Genomic DNA, 17,559 nt, shown 5'->3' with positions numbered 1-17,559 from the left:
TCCCTCCTACTTCACTCTTTCCTGAAGTCTTTTTTTATTCCAGATAAAATGCCTAGCAGGTCACTGTTGAAACCCAGCACCAAAAAGTGACCTGTACCTCCAGCCCACCTGAAAAGCACTGTTCCCTCCCGTCTCCCAGACACGTAGGGCCCTGGGGGCCCAGCAGGTGCAGGGGCTGCTGCAGGCCGACTCTGTATCTCCAGGTTCAGAGGGAAGTCTAAGGCAAGCCATGTCCAGTTTCCTTGTGGTCACTTGGCTACTTCCTTGGAAGGGAGGATGCCAGCAGGTCTGGACTCAGACCCCCTCCCACTCCCACTGCTCAGGAGCACAGTTACATGGAGTCCTCAGCACATGGCACCCTTGGCCCCTGGTTGAAGCCTCCTGGCCTCCCGCCCTCTCTGCTGACCTGGCCCAGAGCCTCCACCTGTATCCCTGCACGTGTACCCTCCCCGCCACTTGCACCCCATCTGAGAACTCGTGGACAGGCTCGGGGCCACTGTGCATACCCTGGGCCCTGCTGGGACAGTGGGGTTGGGGCTAGCCTGGCCACCCCACAATACTCGGTAAACGTGATACTGCAATTTTTTGTCCTGCTAGTATTTATTACAAAACTTTCAGGCTCAGCTGTTGTCTTTAGTCACCTTCTTCTGATATAAGCGTGTCTGGATGTAAAGAAAAGGGCAAGCTGAGGGGCAAGCCGGGATTTCCAATAACCCTATCACCACGGGGCACTGCACCCACCACCAGCCAGCCACTGCCCTTGCCTGCCCCTCCCCAGCCCACGTCCACACTTCATTCCTTTTATTCCGGTGCGCACACACCCTGTGTTCTCATCCATTCATCAGGTGATGAACACCTGGGATGTTTCTACTCCCTGGCTGTTAGGAGGAACACTGTCCTGCGTGAACACACGTTCATTCTCTGGGGCATGTGCCCAGGTGTGGGACTGCGGTCACACAGCAGCTGCACGGATGGCGGGTCACACCCACCAACAGTGCCAGCGTGTGGGGCTGTCCCCACGTCAGTGCCACACCGGTACTGTCCCGGCTCACTGCTGCAGGGGTGGCCTGTGTCTGGTATGCACCTCCTGGGTCATCAGTGACACCAAGCACCTTCTGATGACTTGTTGGCCGAACCCACCAGGAGGGGAGCCTCCGACATGCTGGGCAGGGGTGGGGGGTGGGGTGGCACAGGTTGAGCAGGAGCTCAAACACAGCTGGCCCTTGTCTGGATTTTCTTAGAGAAATGTTTCTCCATTTGCTATCTGCCCTTAGGACAATTTCTGGACTCTAAGCAGCTGTTTTTGTGATCTTGCCAGTAGTTTTGTTAGGGAGAGGGTCTATGGTATTCCCCGTTCCATCTCCTGGAAGTTGACTCCAGTCAACCTTACCTTCTGTGAGCAAAAGCTAGACCCAGTCACTAGGGGCTGTTGATTTATCAGAAATAAGACTCCGGTAATTTTGGGCGCTGTTTTTCAATAAACTGGACGCATCCAACCTGAGGTTTCCTGAAAGTGAGTCAGGCTTCTGCTTCACCACTGGCTACACCCGTGCCTCCCCTCACCCCCACCACTTGTGCAGACTGGTTCCAGCTCCTCGGGAAGCTGTGAGCCAAGCCATCTGTAATCGTGTCCCTCCAACACACAGGCTCAGACCACAGCCGGACAGCAGGCCCCTGTGCTCCCAGGGACTTTTTGCAGAAAGCAGTGCAGCTCCAGGTAGCGGCCACTGCCTCCCTGACTCGGTGACAGCGAGCACTCGGGAAGCCAGGACTTGTGGGTTGGGTTGTTACTCTGCCAAAACAAGTGACACGTGTCCAGGCAGAGATGAGAAGCCACAGTCAGTCCCCAGTTTAACACTTTATTTAACGTCACCACGTGAGTCTTGGAGATGAGGCTTGCTCACATCCAGCGGTTAGTGCTCTGAAGCCATTTTCTGGATGTTCATCTTACACACTCTGAATAATCATGAAGTAAAGCACTGATGACCACAGCGTGTCCTCTGGTCTCTGCAATGCCTCTCAGGGAATGGCTACCAAGTGGCTGGTGCTTTGCCCCAACAGTGAGGGGCCCAGGGCCACCTCTCCCACTCAGGGTGGTGGTTCATGTCCTTAGAAGAACTGAATTCCTGAAGGCACTTCAAGGCTGACCCCCAACTTACAGCCAAACGAAGGCAGACACCACCCTGTCAGTTCTGGGCAAGTGTGAACAGCTTCATTGGAGCTTTGTCTCCAGGAAGACCACCTACGGGAAGCTGACCTGACCTTGTGCCCCCTTGCCGGTCTTGGGCCTGGGCCAAGCCTCCTGTGTGTCCTGGGGCCTGGTCTGAGGCAGCAGAGTACCTGGGGACCAAGACTCTTGCAACTGAGGAATCCCTGTCTCCTGCTCACGCGTCTGGCAGCCACTGCTCAGGATCTTTCCAGAAAGGAGGGAGCCCTCGCTGATGTGTCCCCAGTCCTGGCCTAGGCTGCCTTCTGCTTCCGCTCCTCCTGCAGGAGGGGAGACAGGGTTGGCCCACACCACCCTCCCTCACTCCCTGCACCAGCTCTGCCCATCCAAACCCGAGATGCCCTGAGCCTGCTCAGAAAGTGAGCCCAACCGTGGGCCTCACCGCCCCGTCTCCTCCCTCCACTTCGGGTTTCCCCGAGAGACGAGCCCCCGCGGTTGGCCCCTTACCTTGACAGCCTTCTCCAGCAGGGACAAGGCCTCCTCGTACTGCGGGACCAGCGGCTGCAGGAGCTCGCTGGGGGTGTCATGCCGCTCCAGCCCAGGCACCCCACCTTCCTCGAGCATGCGGAGGAACCTCCTCTCCTGGAGGGAAGCACACGAGGGGATGAGGTTCCTCCCTGCCCCCCTGCCCCACCCTGGGCGGCCCCGGGTAGAACCCAGCCCTGGCCTCCTGCGGAGACCACACAGACTGACCTGGACTTTAAGGAGCAGCGTGAAGGCCTGTCCGGATTTTCCTGCACGGGCAGTTCTTCCAACCCTGAAACCAAGCACAGCTACTGCAGAGCACTGGCCCCCAGCCCCTTAGGGATCTGAGGGAGCTGTGGTTCCTCCCCAGGCTACCCCTGCCCCCAGACCCAGGGTCAGGCCTGCACCTGTGCACGTAGGTCCGCAGATATTGGGGGGCATCGTAGTTGACCACCAGCTGCACGCCCTGCACGTCGATGCCGCGGGCCATGGCATCAGTGCTGATGAGACTGCCGGGATACAAGGGGCTGTGGGGCCTGTCTGAGGCCAGGAGCAGTGACACACCCCCGCTCCCAGTCTGCAGGGGACACGCCTATGAAGTCCAGAGGCGCATTTCCTACACCAGGAAACCTTCAGGAACCCAGCTGACCCCTGAGTGAGCGCCCCTCCCCAGAGCAGGACCCGGCCCATCTCGCCAGGTACTCACAGCTGGATCTTTCCCTGCTCAAACTGCTTCAAGATGCTCTTCCTCTGGCCAGGCCCATAGCGGGAGGAGAACTCGGCCACAGTCACACCCCCAAAAGCCTGGACCAGCAGGAATAGCCTGCATGGGAGAAGCCAAAGCCCAGTGGGCTGGAGCAGAACCACCTCTGCCTCCGCTCCTGCACCCGCCCTGGGCAGCCAGGCCTCACCTGTGTGAGTTCTCGCGGGAGTTGGTGAAACAGAGGACCCGTGAGAAGTTCATTTCCAAGATCAGATGCAGGATGACTAATGGCTTGAAGCGGAGACTGCAGGGCACGTAGTGATGCTGTGGGGGACGGCATGGGGTTGGCCAGGACCCAGGTGCCTAGATGCACCCCCTCCCCACCCCCAGTGCCCTGCTCACCTTGAGCCCTGTGGGGAAGGTGTACTTCCCACCTGAGTCCTCGTCCACGTCAATGTCGGGGTCACTGGGGCCCCTGTGTGCTGACCCCGTTGAGAAGAGCCGGGGCTGGTAAAGGCCGAGCTGCTGTAGCTTTTCGGGGTTCTGGGTCAGAGTGGCTGAGAAGAGTAGCTTCTGCAGGGGCATCTGGGGACAGCACATGCTGAAAGGGAATGGGGTACTGGAAAAGCAGCCACAGCTCAACCAGCAGGCCCTCCAGCCCGGCGCGGACGGCTCAAGGGACCAGCTCAGGGCAGCTCCACTGGGCCAGGAGCAGAGCAAGCTCAGGGCTGGGTACCTGGCAGCAGTCAACACCCGGGGCTGCGTTCTCTGGAACACAGCACAGGGATCCCTGGGGCCTTCACTGGGAAAGGCAGCAGCCACCACCCGTGGCAGCCAGGACTGGTGCATGCTGTCGATCATGCGGTCAGCCTCATCAATGATCTGCAGGAGACAGGAAACTGAGGTCAGCTTCAGCTCTAAGCCCAGCTGGCCTCTGCTGGGAGCCAGCACGGGAGCCCCACCCATGACAAGGTCATGTGGGAGAGTTCTGGTGGGCAAGGCAAGCCAGAACTCGAGGGGTGCCCCTCTGGGCCTGCCTGAGCGTCTACCCCAAAACCAGAATCTGTTTTACTATTTTACGACTTTCACCAACTCTTCTGACATTAACGGGGGGCTATCCCCGACCACCTTTCTCTGTAAGAAAATCAACTTAAAACTCTAGTTAATAAGTCTCCTGGGCATAATAGGAGTGTTTCAATTCAAACCCCTCTGATGACTTTCTAGCTTGCCTGACAGGTTTGTTCAGATTCACAACCTCCCAACTACGGGAAGCTTAAGATATTCTAATAATGCAGAGCTTCTCAGAGAGTTAAAATTGTTAAATAGAACTAGTAGAGGATTTCTTTGTTGAGCTAATGCTTGCTGCCAAGTTTCCATATCCCTTACCTACTGTGTCCCTGGGAGTGTATTGATTAATATAGCTGGTGTATAGACATGTAAGTAGTAGCTTTAATGTTTGTAACCTTGGACCCTTGAGTTAACTCTTCTCTTATTATAGCCCACCACACTTTTGCCCTATAGGAATGCAACTTTATCTAATGCTTTCAGAGGGTGGCGCCTGACTTTAGAATAATCACCATTAGAGAAAAATAAGTTTTCTAAAGAAAGGGTCATAAAATGTTAACAGGCCTCCTGGCCAGAAGATGATGTAAATCACCTAAAGCTTTTGCATATGATAAGTGTGCAGAAAGAAAGCCTGGCTTCGATAAGGATCAAGGACTGCTGACCTTGCATGACTCTACCTGCACCCCCTCCCCACCCATTATCCTCTATGCACAACTTAAGGTATAAAAACTACTTTGGAAAACAAAGTGCGGGCCTTGCTCACCGAAGCTCGGTCTCCCCTTGTAATTCTCTTTCCTTTTCCTTTTCTGGCTGATCTCCCTGGAGCGCAGAGGCTCTCTGCATTCACTTTCCTGCCTGGGCTTCTAAGACCCACTCGAGAAGGTGCCTAAGGTGGGGCACCTTCTGCGATTTGAGAGGGCACCTGCGGCCTACGTGAACAGAGCAAGTCCTGTGCTAGGGCTTTACTGGCTTTCTGTGTAAACCAAGGAATATCAGCCTCTTTTCTCTCCTCTATTTTCTTAACTGCAAAATTCTTTCCTTATCTCTTTATCTATTCTTTTATTCATGCCATCCTCCCCGAGGGAATCCCTCGTTCCTGCCGGGGTAGGCCTCCCTCCAGGCGGATGACCTACCAGGAAGCGGAGGTGCTGGAGGCTGAATCCTGGGGTCTGGTCGATGTGGTCCACCAGGCGGCCAGGGGTGGCCACCATGATGTCGGCCAGGCAGCGGAAGCCGTCTGCTCTGTGGAGCAGAGGGTGGCTCAGCGAGGTCCCCTGGCACTGACCAAGTGAGCCTGCCTCCCTAAGGCGCCCACAGCCCAGCAGGACCTACGTCTTCTGCACGAGGCTCTCCTGCTCCTTAGCCAGTGACTTCTGCCCAGTGATCAGGGCTACTCGAAGAGGAGTGGCATCCGTATAGACATTGAACACTTTGCTCACCTGGAAGAGGAGTGGCCATCACCAGTGTGATCTGAGGCCCCCCTGCAGCAACAAAGACCCTGGATCTGACCTCCAGGCATGGGGTCCACGTACCTGCTGGGCCAGCTCCTTGGTTGGCAGCACAACCAGGGCACGAACCTGGCACACAGCTCGATGTAGCAGGGCCTGCAGAGGAGGACGACCGCTCGTGTCAGCAGGGTCACTCCCTGCCTGCATGCCCAACTGGAGGGTGAGGGGTCCTTATGCTCACCTGCACCACAGGGATGACGAAGGCCAGGGTCTTCCCGCTGCCCGTTGGGGCAGAAACACAGAGGTCGCTAGGCCGGTAGCCGCCTCTGCTGACCAGAAACCCATTGGCTGTGCTCTCTAGGACAGCAGGAATCACTGCAGCCTGCACTGGACAGGGAAGGGAAAGAGGCAGGTCATGTCTGTGCAGGGACACCCAGGATTAGCACAGGCTCTGAGGCCAGAAATAGCGTCTTCCCCGTCTGTGACCTCTAGGCTGGGCTCTCCCTCAGGGTCGGCACCAGGGCCTCCAGGAGTGTTGAAGAGGCTGAAGGCACTGAGACCAAGTCCACACGTGACACTGGACGTGTACAGGGGCTGCCTGTGTTGGCAGCTGCTGAGTGAGGCCCTGCATGGCTCTGAACATGCTCTAGAAGGAACCCTACCCCCGTCCCCAGTCCACCTGCCCAGGGCTGGGGCACCTGGAAAGTAGGATGAGATGCCCTGTGCCCGCAGCTTCTTCTGCAGGTCTGGGTGAACTTCAGGGATGTCTTCAATAGGCACCAAGCCTTCCGTTACATTCTTTCCAACACAGCTTGGCTGAGCCAACCACACTGGCAGGAAAGGCTGGACCTATCACAAAGGACAGAAGAGAAAGACCGGGTCAATTCTCCAGAGCCAGTTGGGCAAGGCCTGGGAAGCCAAGAACTCAAAACACTCAGGCTAAAGAGGCTATAGAAACAGGCAAGGCTTCAAACTTCTCCCAGCCCTTTTTTTCCTCCACTGCCTATGGGATCTGAGTTGCTGTTGAGGGATTGAACCCTCAGGGATCGAACCCAGGTCCTTGGCAGTGAAAGTATGGAATCCTAATCACTGGACCATCAGGGAGTGCCCAGCTTTTCCCAGCTTTTCCTTGACCCCTACAACTCACTCTCCATGTGACATTTAAAGGAACTGAGAAATACAATCCAAAATGTGCCACTCCATGAGCCAAACAAACCACCCAGGGACTTACCTTCGCACTTATGATAACATCCATGTTCTAAAAATATCTGTGCTCTGAGCCACAGCTCCAGGGCCTCATGACCTGGCAGTTTCTCGCCCCCCAAGTACACAACCCCCTCCATGCTTTTTATACACTAAGCTCATTAGTACCTCAGGGCCTGTGCTCCAATCCGGCCTTCTGCCTGGCACACACTTCCCTGCCCCTCTTCCCCCATCTTAACTAGGCTGATTTCTGTCTTTGAGAAAGACAGATCCCAACTCAATGTAGATCTCCCAATAAGGACCTACTCTACAGCACAGGAAACTCTATTCCATACTGTGTAATAAGCTATATGGGAATAGAACCTAAAAGAGAATGGATATAAAATGCTTGCTCCTTGGAAGAAAAGCTATGACCAATCTAGACAGCGTATTAAAAAGCAGAAACATTACTTTGCCAACAAAGGTCCATATAGTCAAGGGTATTGTTTTTCCAGTAGTCATGTATGGATGTGAGAGTTGGACCATAAAGACGGGTGAGGGCCAAAAAACTGATACTTTTGAACTGTGGTGTTGGAGAAGATTCCTGAGAGTCCCTTGGACTGCAAGGAGATCCAATCTGTCAATCCTAAAGGAAATCAACCCTGAATATTCATCGGAAGGACTGATGCTGAAGCTGAAACTCCAATACTTTGGCCACCTGATGTGAAGAGCTGACTCATTAAAAAAGACCTTGATGCTGGGAAAGATTGAAGGCAAGAGAAGGGGACAACAAAGGACAAGATGGTTGGATGGCATCACCGACTTATTGGACGTGAGTCTGAGCAAGCTCTGGGAGATGGTGAAGGACAGGGAAGCCTGGCCTGTTGCAGTCCATGGGGTGGCAAAGAGTCAGACACGACTGAGCAACTGAACAATAAATATATAACTGACTCACTTTGCTATATAACAGAAATTAACAAAACGCTGTAAATCAATACTTTGATACTGCTCCTGCTACTGCTGCTAAGTCACTTCAGTTGTGTCCGACTCTGTGCGACCCCATAGACGGCAGCCCACCAGGCTCCCCCCGTCCCTGGGATTCTCCAGGCAAGAACACTGGAGTGGGTTGCCATTTCCTTCTCCAATGCATCAAAGTGAAAAGTGAAAGTGAAGTCACTCAGTCGTGTCCGACCCTCAGCGACCCCATGGACTGCATCCTTCCAGGCTCCTCCGTCCATGGGATTTTCCAGGCAAGAGTACTGGAGTGGGGTGCCACTGCCTTCTCCAATACTCTGATAAAACTAAAAGAAAAGAAAAAAAGTGGATCTCTTTACAAGGGCTCTGCCAAGCCTCTCTTATTTTTCCTAGTGACTGTCACCATCCAAACACCCTTTAGCTCCAGAATTTGTTTACTGAAATCTCTTGTGCTAAGATAAAGCTGCAACTCCCAGGTAGAATCTCCTGTTTGTTTGGTAAGCAAGTGTGAGCACAGTAGAACCTCCTTAAATGTGCACCAAGGAAGAGAAGCTGTTTCGAGATCTCTGTGACGGCAGCACAGAAACCAAGTCGATCTCATAGATTATGAAAAAAAGAGAAGTTTTACAATTGAAGGTAGAAACGCTGAGCTTGCACAGAACTCAAACGATTAGTAGCCACCGCAGACAAAACAGCTGAGGCTTCAGTAGTCAGCCCACTCAGTAAGTCACTCGCTGAACACAAACCTGACACCCACCAGGTGCAGGCACCGTTCTCCAAGCTGCTCCACGAACACGAGCCGCGTTAACGACAGTCACCCCAGCTCTGCAGCCTCCCCGAGGCCTCTCACCTTTGGCACCTTGCTTCTCCCGAAGCCCCCGAGCACCAGGGCGTGCGTTAGGGGTCCAGAGGCCTCTTCTGGGGGTGGTCCGCCCCGGCCCTCCGGCGATCCTGCGGCTTCGGCGCCCACGCTGCTCTCCGCGGGTGTCTCTTCACTGCTCTCTGCGCGGCAGAAGCGGGGCCGGGGCGGCTGTCAGCACCACGCGGCCCCGAGTCTCAGGACCCCGCCCCGGCCCGCGAGGCCCCACCTGCGCCCTCGTCCTCGTTCTCGTCCTCGTCGTCGGTCTTCTGCCGCTTGTTGGGGGGCGCGGGCGGGCTTCCTGGTTCCCTGCCGCCCTCGCGCCTCCGAGTTCTGCGAGGTCGCCGCCGCCGTTTCCCCGCCGCCGGCGCGCTCTGCGCGGCCTCCTCGGGCGCTTGCTGCGGCGGCTGCTTCTGCAGCTGCCGCTCTCGGGCCCGGCACTGCAGCCGCTCCAGCAGCGCGCGAGCCCGGCCGTCTGCCTCGGCCTCCGCCCCGGCCGCCTCGGGGCCAGCGTACCGCGCGACGTGGAAGAGCGCCATGCCGGCCACCACGCACCTCTCCTGCTCGGCGCGCAGCGATGACGGCGGGGACGGGGCGTGACGTCAGTGGCGCGCCAGACGGCGGAGCGACGGGTCTGGTCTGTCCCGCGTGGGGTGGCGGCATGGAGGGGGACGCCGGCCCCGGGGACGCGCGGCGGGCGCTGGGCCACCTAGTGGAGGCGGTACTGGCCAGCCGCGGCGAGGCCAACGCCGTGTTCGACATCCTGGCCGTTCTGCAGGTGGGGGCACGTGTGGTGTGGCGGGGGTCGCGGCCGGGTCCGCGGGTTAGAGACCAGGATGGGGGTCTCCTCGGGCACGGACGAAGTGGGATTTGGTCTCGGATGGGGGCAGATAATTGTGAGGTGGAGTCCAGGGCTATACTGGAAGTTTTCTCCAGCCTCGCAGGGCTCTAGGTTGGAGGGTCCCGGGGCGGGGCTGGGGGAGCTTTGACAGAGGTGGGATGGGAGAATCACGCCGGGATCAGGGGTGGAGGGGGATGGGGCTGAAGTCCTGGTCGGGAAAGGGAGCAGGGGCCACAGTTCCTGACGGGGTACCCTGCGAACACCGGCATCTCCCCACAGTCTGAGGACCAGGAGGAGATCCAGGAAGCCGTGCACGCATGCAGCCGACTTTTCGGGGCCCTGCTGGCCCGAGGAGAACTGTTTGTGGGACAACTGCCCTCTGAGGAGATGGTCCTGACAGGTGAGTGTCCAGGAGGGCCTAGTCTTGACAGTGTTGGAGAGGGACTTCGCTGACATGGAATGAGCCCCCCAACCCTACCCCAAACTCCATCACGGGCCATGCAGGTGGGTGGGATCAGGGGATTATATTTGGGGAAAGGGGTGGGGTTCAAAGTAATACAGACTTTGAGGCTGAGTTTAAGTAAAGAATGGATGGGGTATAACTGTGTCTCGTGCCTCTTGTGGGATTTGACATTCTGGAGCGTTGGCTGTTAGTACCACGAAGATTGAGGTGTATGTGTCTGGTCCTTGGGATGTCTGGGTCTTGGGATGAGAGAGAGGGCCTAGCCCAAGTAGGACCTACCCTGCCTGCCTGTGGGAACGTGCTGGTCCCACCCCAGGTCTGGAGCCACAGTGACTCGTTTCCACTCATTCCCTGGTTGCCCAGAGTAGAAGGCAGGGGGAGGTTGGGGCTGGCACCAGTCAGGGTGTGGGCTGACCACCCTGTCCCGCCTACAGGGTCCCGGGGGGCCACTCGCAAATACAAGATTTGGATGCGGCACCGGTACCAGAGCTGCTGCAACCGCCTGGGGGAGCTGTTGGCTCACCCCTCCTTTCAGGTCAAGGTGAGCTGGGGTGATTGGCTTTGCCTCTTACCTGCACGGCCCCTGCCCCACCTTCTCTGCACAGCAGGGGTCTGGGGCTGTGACTGCAGACCCCTCGCTAGGTAAGGATGTTCTCTCTTTCTGTGGCTGGTTTCGAGGGTGTGGTTTCATTCTGTCTCCTGACTCTGCCCGGAGTGTGGTTTTGCGGGCATTCAGGTCTAAGCACCTGTCTGCAGGGGTAACATGTGAGGATGTGCAGCGTGGTCCCTTTGCCATCCCTCCTCCTAGGAGCTGGCCCTCAGCACACTCATGAAGTTTGTGCAGCTGGAGGGTGAGCACCCACTGGAGAAGCCCAAGTGGGAAGGCAACTATCTGTTCCCCCACCAGCTCTTCATGGTGAGTCTTGGGGTCTCCCCCAGCCATCTATGGGTTGTGGGGTTGAGGGGACTCTCGCAGCTCCTCTAGACTCTGGTTTGTGAGCTCCACCTCAGGGCTGTCTGTCCTGGGGGTGGGAGAGATGCTCAGTGCCCTGCCCTGCTCCCCATGTGCAGTTGGTGGTGGGAGGCCTGCTGTCTCCAGAGGAGGACCGCTCCCTGCTCCTCTCCCAGTTCCGGGAGTATCTGGAACACGATGACATCCGCTACCATACGATGCAGGCCGCCTCCAACACCGTGGCCCGGACCACCGATGGGCGCCCTGAGGTGAGCCACCCAGGTCCCTGGGAGCAGGGAGGGAGGGGGCAGTGGGCATGCAGCATCCAGGTGCTCAGCCTGGCCTCTGACAGGTGCCCCTCACTTTCTGGAACAATGCCTTCATGCTGCTGTCCTCTGTGAGCCTGCCCCGCCAGGAGAGCACCCTCTCCAGCTTCTATGTGAAGCACACAGGTGAGTGTTGGGGGTGGGAGGGCGGGCAGGAGGGGCCCGCCGGGTCGCATGTCTGGTGACCCCTTGCATTCCTTGCAGAGCTGTCAGACAAGTGGAAGGTCGTTCATCTGAAGGTGAGACTCCCTGGACAGATGGTTGGTTGGCCTTCCTGGGAACCACCTGATCCTAGGCCAGCACCTCCTTCCTAGCCTCAACAGTGGGGTCAGGAGGTGGAGACAGGAGGACCCAAGGAGGAGAGGATGCCCACAGGCACGGTTCCCGGAGGTCAGAGGCAGCCTGCCCGGACCTCTTGGGTGCTGAGTGTTATTGCCAGGGGTGGGCTATGAACACTGACCCTGTGGTCCCGAGGGAGGTTTTCTCTCGCCGCGACCCCTTAGGTCCTGTCCTGGTATCAGAGGCAGGAGGAGGGTGGGGTGAGACTGAGAACGTGGGGGACCTCGACCCCTGCCGCTTCCCTGCAGGAGCACAGGAAGGCCTTCCAGCAGATGTGGCTCCACTTCCTCAAGCACCAGGTAGGAAGATGGGGAGGGACCCAGGGCAGGGCACCAGTATGGGGCTCTCGGGATGGGGAAGCCGGCACCCTGACCTGCTGCTTCCCGCAGCTGCCTCTCCGCGTCTGCAAGAAGGTGCTAGTAATCATGCACGACTCCATCCTGCCCCACCTGGCGCAGCCCAGCCTCATGATCGACTTCCTCACCCGCGCCTATGACATCGGTGAGCAGGAGATGCCCGGCGGGCCCAGAGCGGGACCGGGCATGGGGTGGTGCTTTGCGTTCCTGGATGCCGGCATCCAGCAGGGTTGAGAGCAGGGGCCCAGCTGGTCAGCAGTATTTGTACTGGAGGTTTTTTCCTACCTCCCATCTGGCGGATGGCCTCTGGCTTTGCTGGAATCTCGTTCCCAGAGTTGGGGTGCTGTTAGGTTGGGGCTTCACAGCTGTGTCTGTCTGCAGGTGGAGCCGTCAGCCTGCTGGCCTTGAATGGACTTTTCATCTTGATTCATAAACACAACCTGTGAGTGTCTGCCTGGGGGTTTGTAGGCCTTTTAGCTCTGCTAAAAGGTCCTTGACCTGAGCTGGCATTTTTTAAAAACTTAATTTATCTCTTTCTGGCTGTGCTGGCTCTCCATTGCCACGTGGACTTTTCTCTCCTTGAGGCGAGCACTCTCTAGTTGTGGTGACTTCTCCTGTTGCGGAGCACAGGCTCAATAGTCGTGGTGCACGGGCTTAGTTGCCTCATAGCATCCAAGATCTTCCTGGACCAGGGATCAAACCCGAGTCTCCTGCATTGGCAAGTGGATTTTTTTAACCACTAAGCCACCAGGGAGGCCCCCAGGTCAGGGTTCTGATCTATTCTCTCTGTGGCTTCTCCCCACACGTGCCCCCCTCACTTACCTCACCCTCCTAGGGAGTACCCTGACTTCTACCGGAAGCTGTATGGCCTTCTCGATCCATCCGTCTTCCACGTGAAGTACCGGGCCCGCTTCTTTCACTTGGCTGACCTCTTCCTGTCGTCCTCGTGAGTACAGGGGAGGGGGTGGGACTAGGGGATACCTGGCCTAGCTCAGCGCGACAGGGGCTACCTGGGCCCCACTGAGTCCTGCGGGGTAGGAAGGGAAGCTCGGGGCCTGTGCAGGGGGCAGCAGGGTCTCACGCCCACTGCCCTGCCCAGGCACCTGCCTGCCTACCTGGTGGCTGCCTTCACCAAGCGTCTGGCGCGCCTGGCCCTGACAGCACCCCCCGAGGCCCTGCTCATGGTCCTGCCCTTTATCTGCAACCTGCTGCGCAGACACCCGGCCTGCCGGGTCCTCATGCATCGGCCCCGGGGCCCTGGTGAGTGCGGCTGGAGGTGGAGGAGGCTGGGCCGCGAGGCCAGTACGTGGGGGTGAGTGGAGATCAGCCCTGGATCTTGTTCCTAGAGCTGGACGCCGACCCCTATGACCCCACAGAGGAGGACCCGGCCCAGAGCCGAGCCCTGGAGAGCTCCCTGTGGGAGCTGCAGGTAAGGGCACCCTGACTGCCCAGATCACACCCTAAGCTTCCTGGAGCCACCCTCCCCGGGGCACTTTCCCTGGCCACCCGCCCAGCTCTGCTTGTGTGTCTCTGCCCAGCTCCTTCCTCTGGCCTTTGTCCTCCAGGATCCCATCTTGCCCCATCACTTTGGTTTCCCAAGGGAGTCTTTGGAGTTTCCACTCTGTCCCCCTCCCCGGGCTGCTGAAGCACTGGGATGTCCACTGCTCAGTGCTGCCCGAGGAGGGCTGGTGAAATCCCATATGTCCCTCCAGGCCCTCCAGCAGCATTACCACCCCGAGGTGTCCAAGGCCGCCAGCGCCATCAACCAGGCACTGTCCGTGCCCGAGGTCAGCATCGCCCCGCTGCTGGAGGTCACCGCCTTTGAGGTAAGGGCGTGGGGCGGGGCTTCAGTGGAGAGGGTAGAGGGGCGGGGGGATGGGGTGGCCGCGGCTGCACAGTGCAGACTGACTGTCCATCCTTTCCTTGCAGATCTTTGAGCGGGACCTGAAGAAGAAGGGGCCTGGGTCGGTGCCGCTGGAGTTCATCCCAGCACGGGGCCTGCTGGGCCGGCGGGAGGACCTCTGTGCCCAGCATTTCACGCTGAGCTGACCCTGTGCCTCCTGCTCCCCACCACCCCCCATAAGTGGTTTCATAGCAGAGCTATTCGGGTGGGCTGGTGGGTCGGGGTCTAGGGAAGCCCACCCCCTCTTCCTTAGCCTATGGGGCTGGGATCAATGCTGGCAGCGTGCCCTCATGACTGCAGTGTGTTGCTGGCCTCGCTGGAACATGCTACCCAGGGACCCTCCATTCTCTGCAGCCTGGTGGGGACATAGGTGGGGGTTTATGGGGGAAGGAGGTACAGGAGCAGTCCCTGCCCCCAGGGCTGCAGTTACGAGCATGCTGGTTCATCCCTCCAGCCCCTCCACGCCCTGAGCAGAGCAGGCGCCTTGGCCGCAGGCCAGCAGCTGCTTGTGTTTCCAGGGTGGTTTTTTTTTTTTAGTCTCCTGTTTTACCATGGATGCTTGGTTCTCCATCTACAGCAGTGACCCCATTTCTTTAAGAAGCTGGTTTATTCAAGCACACAACTGGTGCTAGCTTACATTTGGCAGGGACTGAGCAAGCCGTGGCAGGGGCAGGGGGCGGGCGGTGGCTCTCAAGCCCAGCAGGAAGAGACCCTCGCTGCCCCCAGCAGCCTCCTGTCCCCACCATGTTCTGGGCACACCCCTCCCCAACTCCACCTGCACCCCTATCCAGAGGAGCAGGGTGTGAGCTCACAGCAGGCACCCTGGGAGTCACAGCAGGGAATAGTTAAGCCAGTTTGGTCTCCGGGGACCCTCACTGCCAGCCCAGGGTCCTAGTGTGCACTCAGCACCCCGTTGGGAGCAGCACACGGCACGGCCCCACTGTCCTGAGAGAACCAGGGACGCTCCTCCCCGCCCTGGAGATCGCCTTGTCCCTGGGGTGCAGGGCCTGCCTCGGGCCTGGGGGCCCTCATGCACGTTCGTGGTGAGTGGTTTCCAGGGTCCCGGACAGCCTGGCACCAGGAGTGTCCAGTGAGCCAGAGGCTGCCATGGCCTCATCAGGGACACCAGGGGGCAGTGCTGGATGGGCCTGAGTCCTCTCGCTTTTCCTGAAAAATAGCAGTATGTAAAAATTTAAATAAATTATGAAATGCGAACACGTTTTCTTGGTCTTACCTGGGTTCAGCCTCCTGTGCTCCCCGCAGTTCCTCACTCTGGCAGCTCGGGGACGCCCGCCCACAGCCACTCTTGACCCCTAGACAGCTGCACTTTGGATGGTTGACCTTGGGCAGGTTCCCGTTTCCTGTTGGAGAAAGGGGCTGAGAGTGCCCTTCCCAGAGGCCATGCAATTGGCTGAGTGGCTGTAGGTGAGCAGTGAGCGGTGGTGAGAACTGAGCAGGGTTGGAGAAAGGAGGGCGGGGTATCCTGCTGGGGTCTGTTTTCTTTCCCCGTTTCTGTACTCCTAGAATGACTACATCCTGTGTGCTGCCCACCCTCTAGGAGAGGTCGAGTACGCCCCCCACCCCCACCCCACATAGACATGTTATTTCCTAGCTTGGGTCGGAGTTTTTACAACCGGCTTTTAAAAATTTCAGATATACAATGAACACATTTTTGGTATAAGCATGCCCCATCTGATATCTGAGGTATACTAAATTTTAAAAGTTGAAGTCCACAAAGCATAAAATTAAGCACTTTAAAATGCATGGCTCTGTGGCATTTGTGCATTCATGGGTGTGTGACCACGGCCTGTATCTAGTTCCAGAACTTTCCATTTCCCCCATGGGTGTATATCTTGACCCCTCCTGCTTCATGATGAAGCCCGTTGGAAGGCATCTGAGAACCAGAAGCCCCCACTTGGAAAGCCACAAGGCAGAGGTTCTGCCATCCTCTCCCCCTAAGGTCAGGTGGCCGCCACAAGCTGGATCAGCCCCAGGCCTCAGGCAGAGGCACCTGGGCTGGGGTCTGGAGGAAGGAGGTGCCTGCCCACCCTGGGGAGTCTGGCATCTGGTGGATGATTTAACCTGGTCCAGATCGAGGGCTGGCCTTTGTCTGGCTCCAGGAGGGACCCAGGCCCTGGGCATCCTGTCTCCTGGGATTGCTGTCCATGGGGCTGGGGTCCATTGGAGTCCCCATTGGGGCTTTGGACTGAGCGGTGCCCACTCCCCCTCCAGAGGGAATTTACACTTCCCTGCAGTGAGAACAGAGCCCTCAGGTGCTTGGGGGAGTCCTCCCAGGGGGTTGTCCATCATGAGGGAGTTTCAAGGACCCCAGACTTGGCAGTCAGGGTCAGGCTGGGGATGTTCTTGGGGAAGGGAGTGTGCATGAGATTGGAGGGCCCCTGAGAAAGAGGATCCCTGCACTTGCTACCCCACCAAGCACTAGGCGGGATGAGAACCCTGCCCCTGACCCCACCTTGGTAAGCATCCCCAGGTGATCCAAGCAGGGCAGGAGACACCTCCAGAGAAGGAAGGTTGGTGGAGGACCTTGGATGGTGCATCCAGGATCGCCGGGGACAGCAGGGCAGACAGGAGCCTCACGGTGGGGAAGAGCGGACCAGTGGCCTCCAGACAGGATGGTGGGAAGGCCGTGCCTCTTGGGGTGCCAGCCAGGACAGGTAGTGCCCCGTGTGTCAAGGGACCACCAAGTCCTTCCCTGTGACCTGAGTCCAGGCTCCTCGCAGGCAGCCCCATGGGAGGTGGGGCTCCCATACACACCTTGGCTCCCCACCCCAACCTGCTCAGGGTGACAGCTTCCTGTGGCTCCAATCTCAGGGCCACCTCCCTCCCTGCTGGCTCTTCAGCTCTGGTCACCGGAGCCGCTCCCGGATCAGGCGCTGCTTCTCTCTACCAGCCCTCACCCTGGCACACACACCTCCATCCTGACACCACCGGGGAAAAGGGGCATCCTGGCCAACAGAGACCCCATTTCTGCCTCACTCAGAGTTGGAGCTTGGAATAGAATTTGCATCCCGCTGCAAAAACACAGGGACACAGCGTCTCCTGCAGGTCCCGTGGTCCTGCCTCTTAGCTTACTGAGCTAGGGACACAGGGGACCCCTTCCTGGATCCATGAGCGGTCCCCCCACTGACTGCCCCTCGGCACAGAGTTGGGCTCCAGGGCCTTTGGTCCAGAGTTTGCCCAGAGTTTCAGAAAATCTTGGAGGGAGGGCAGTGTGCTCAGTCATTGGAGCCGGGGTAGGGGGTAGATGCTGCCCGCTGTGTGCCCGGCACACAGTCTGTATGCTGGTATATCCCGAGTATGCAGGGCAGTCCTATCTCCGGAGCTGCCCTCCTGATTCTCAGTCTCTCCCTCTCTCTCTCCCTGTCTGTCTCCCTGTCTCCCTCTAGGAGATGAATGAGGCTGGCTGGCAATTAAGTCATAGTCACACACGTAAT

General features: G+C 57.9%; 2 protein-coding genes across 2 annotated transcripts; one reads left to right on the top strand and one right to left on the bottom strand.

The window, feature by feature from the left end:
* Positions 1 to 1,845: 1,845 nt before the first annotated feature.
* On the bottom strand, positions 1,846 to 9,499 carry DDX51 (DEAD-box helicase 51). Its single transcript, XM_019977029.2, has 15 exons — positions 9,154 to 9,499; positions 8,916 to 9,067; positions 6,607 to 6,757; positions 6,150 to 6,295; positions 5,993 to 6,064; positions 5,793 to 5,899; positions 5,594 to 5,702; positions 4,132 to 4,277; positions 3,798 to 3,996; positions 3,604 to 3,719; positions 3,399 to 3,515; positions 3,100 to 3,201; positions 2,921 to 2,984; positions 2,675 to 2,809; positions 1,846 to 2,487 (listed from the first exon to the last, which is right to left on the bottom strand). Exons 1-15 carry the CDS (start codon positions 9,461 to 9,463, stop codon positions 2,461 to 2,463), a joined length of 1,953 nt encoding a protein of 650 aa, XP_019832588.2. The 5' UTR covers positions 9,464 to 9,499; the 3' UTR covers positions 1,846 to 2,460.
* Positions 9,500 to 9,527: 28 nt separating this feature from the next.
* Positions 9,528 to 15,319, top strand: NOC4L (nucleolar complex associated 4 homolog). The gene is made up of 15 exons (XM_070769324.1): positions 9,528 to 9,702; positions 10,045 to 10,165; positions 10,663 to 10,769; positions 11,037 to 11,144; positions 11,300 to 11,449; positions 11,533 to 11,632; positions 11,711 to 11,745; positions 12,094 to 12,144; positions 12,235 to 12,346; positions 12,583 to 12,643; positions 13,037 to 13,147; positions 13,301 to 13,461; positions 13,548 to 13,630; positions 13,914 to 14,027; positions 14,131 to 15,319. Exons 1-15 carry the CDS (start codon positions 9,586 to 9,588, stop codon positions 14,248 to 14,250), a joined length of 1,551 nt encoding a protein of 516 aa, XP_070625425.1. The 5' UTR covers positions 9,528 to 9,585; the 3' UTR covers positions 14,251 to 15,319.
* Positions 15,320 to 17,559: the final 2,240 nt, after the last annotated feature.

The sequence above is a fragment of the Bos indicus genome, chromosome 17 (genome assembly GCF_029378745.1).
Source record: "Bos indicus isolate NIAB-ARS_2022 breed Sahiwal x Tharparkar chromosome 17, NIAB-ARS_B.indTharparkar_mat_pri_1.0, whole genome shotgun sequence".
Taxonomy (NCBI): Eukaryota; Metazoa; Chordata; class Mammalia; order Artiodactyla; family Bovidae; genus Bos; species Bos indicus.
This window is presented reverse-complemented; position numbering and strand designations above follow the sequence as displayed.

Coding starts and splice junctions, on each gene's coding strand:
- DDX51 (XM_019977029.2), bottom strand. CDS start 9,463: ATGGCGCTCTTCCACGTCGCGCGGTACGCTGGCCCCGAGGCGGCCGGG. Junction 6,065..6,149: donor TCGTCATCCCTGTGGTGCAG/GTGAGCATAAGG, acceptor CCTCCTCTGCAG/GCCCTGCTACATCGAGCTGT. Junction 3,720..3,797: donor CCTTCCCCACAGGGCTCAAG/GTGAGCAGGGCA, acceptor CGTCCCCCACAG/CATCACTACGTGCCCTGCAG.
- NOC4L (XM_070769324.1), top strand. CDS start 9,586: ATGGAGGGGGACGCCGGCCCCGGGGACGCGCGGCGGGCGCTGGGCCAC. Junction 11,145..11,299: donor TCCCCCACCAGCTCTTCATG/GTGAGTCTTGGG, acceptor CCCCATGTGCAG/TTGGTGGTGGGAGGCCTGCT. Junction 11,450..11,532: donor CCACCGATGGGCGCCCTGAG/GTGAGCCACCCA, acceptor GGCCTCTGACAG/GTGCCCCTCACTTTCTGGAA.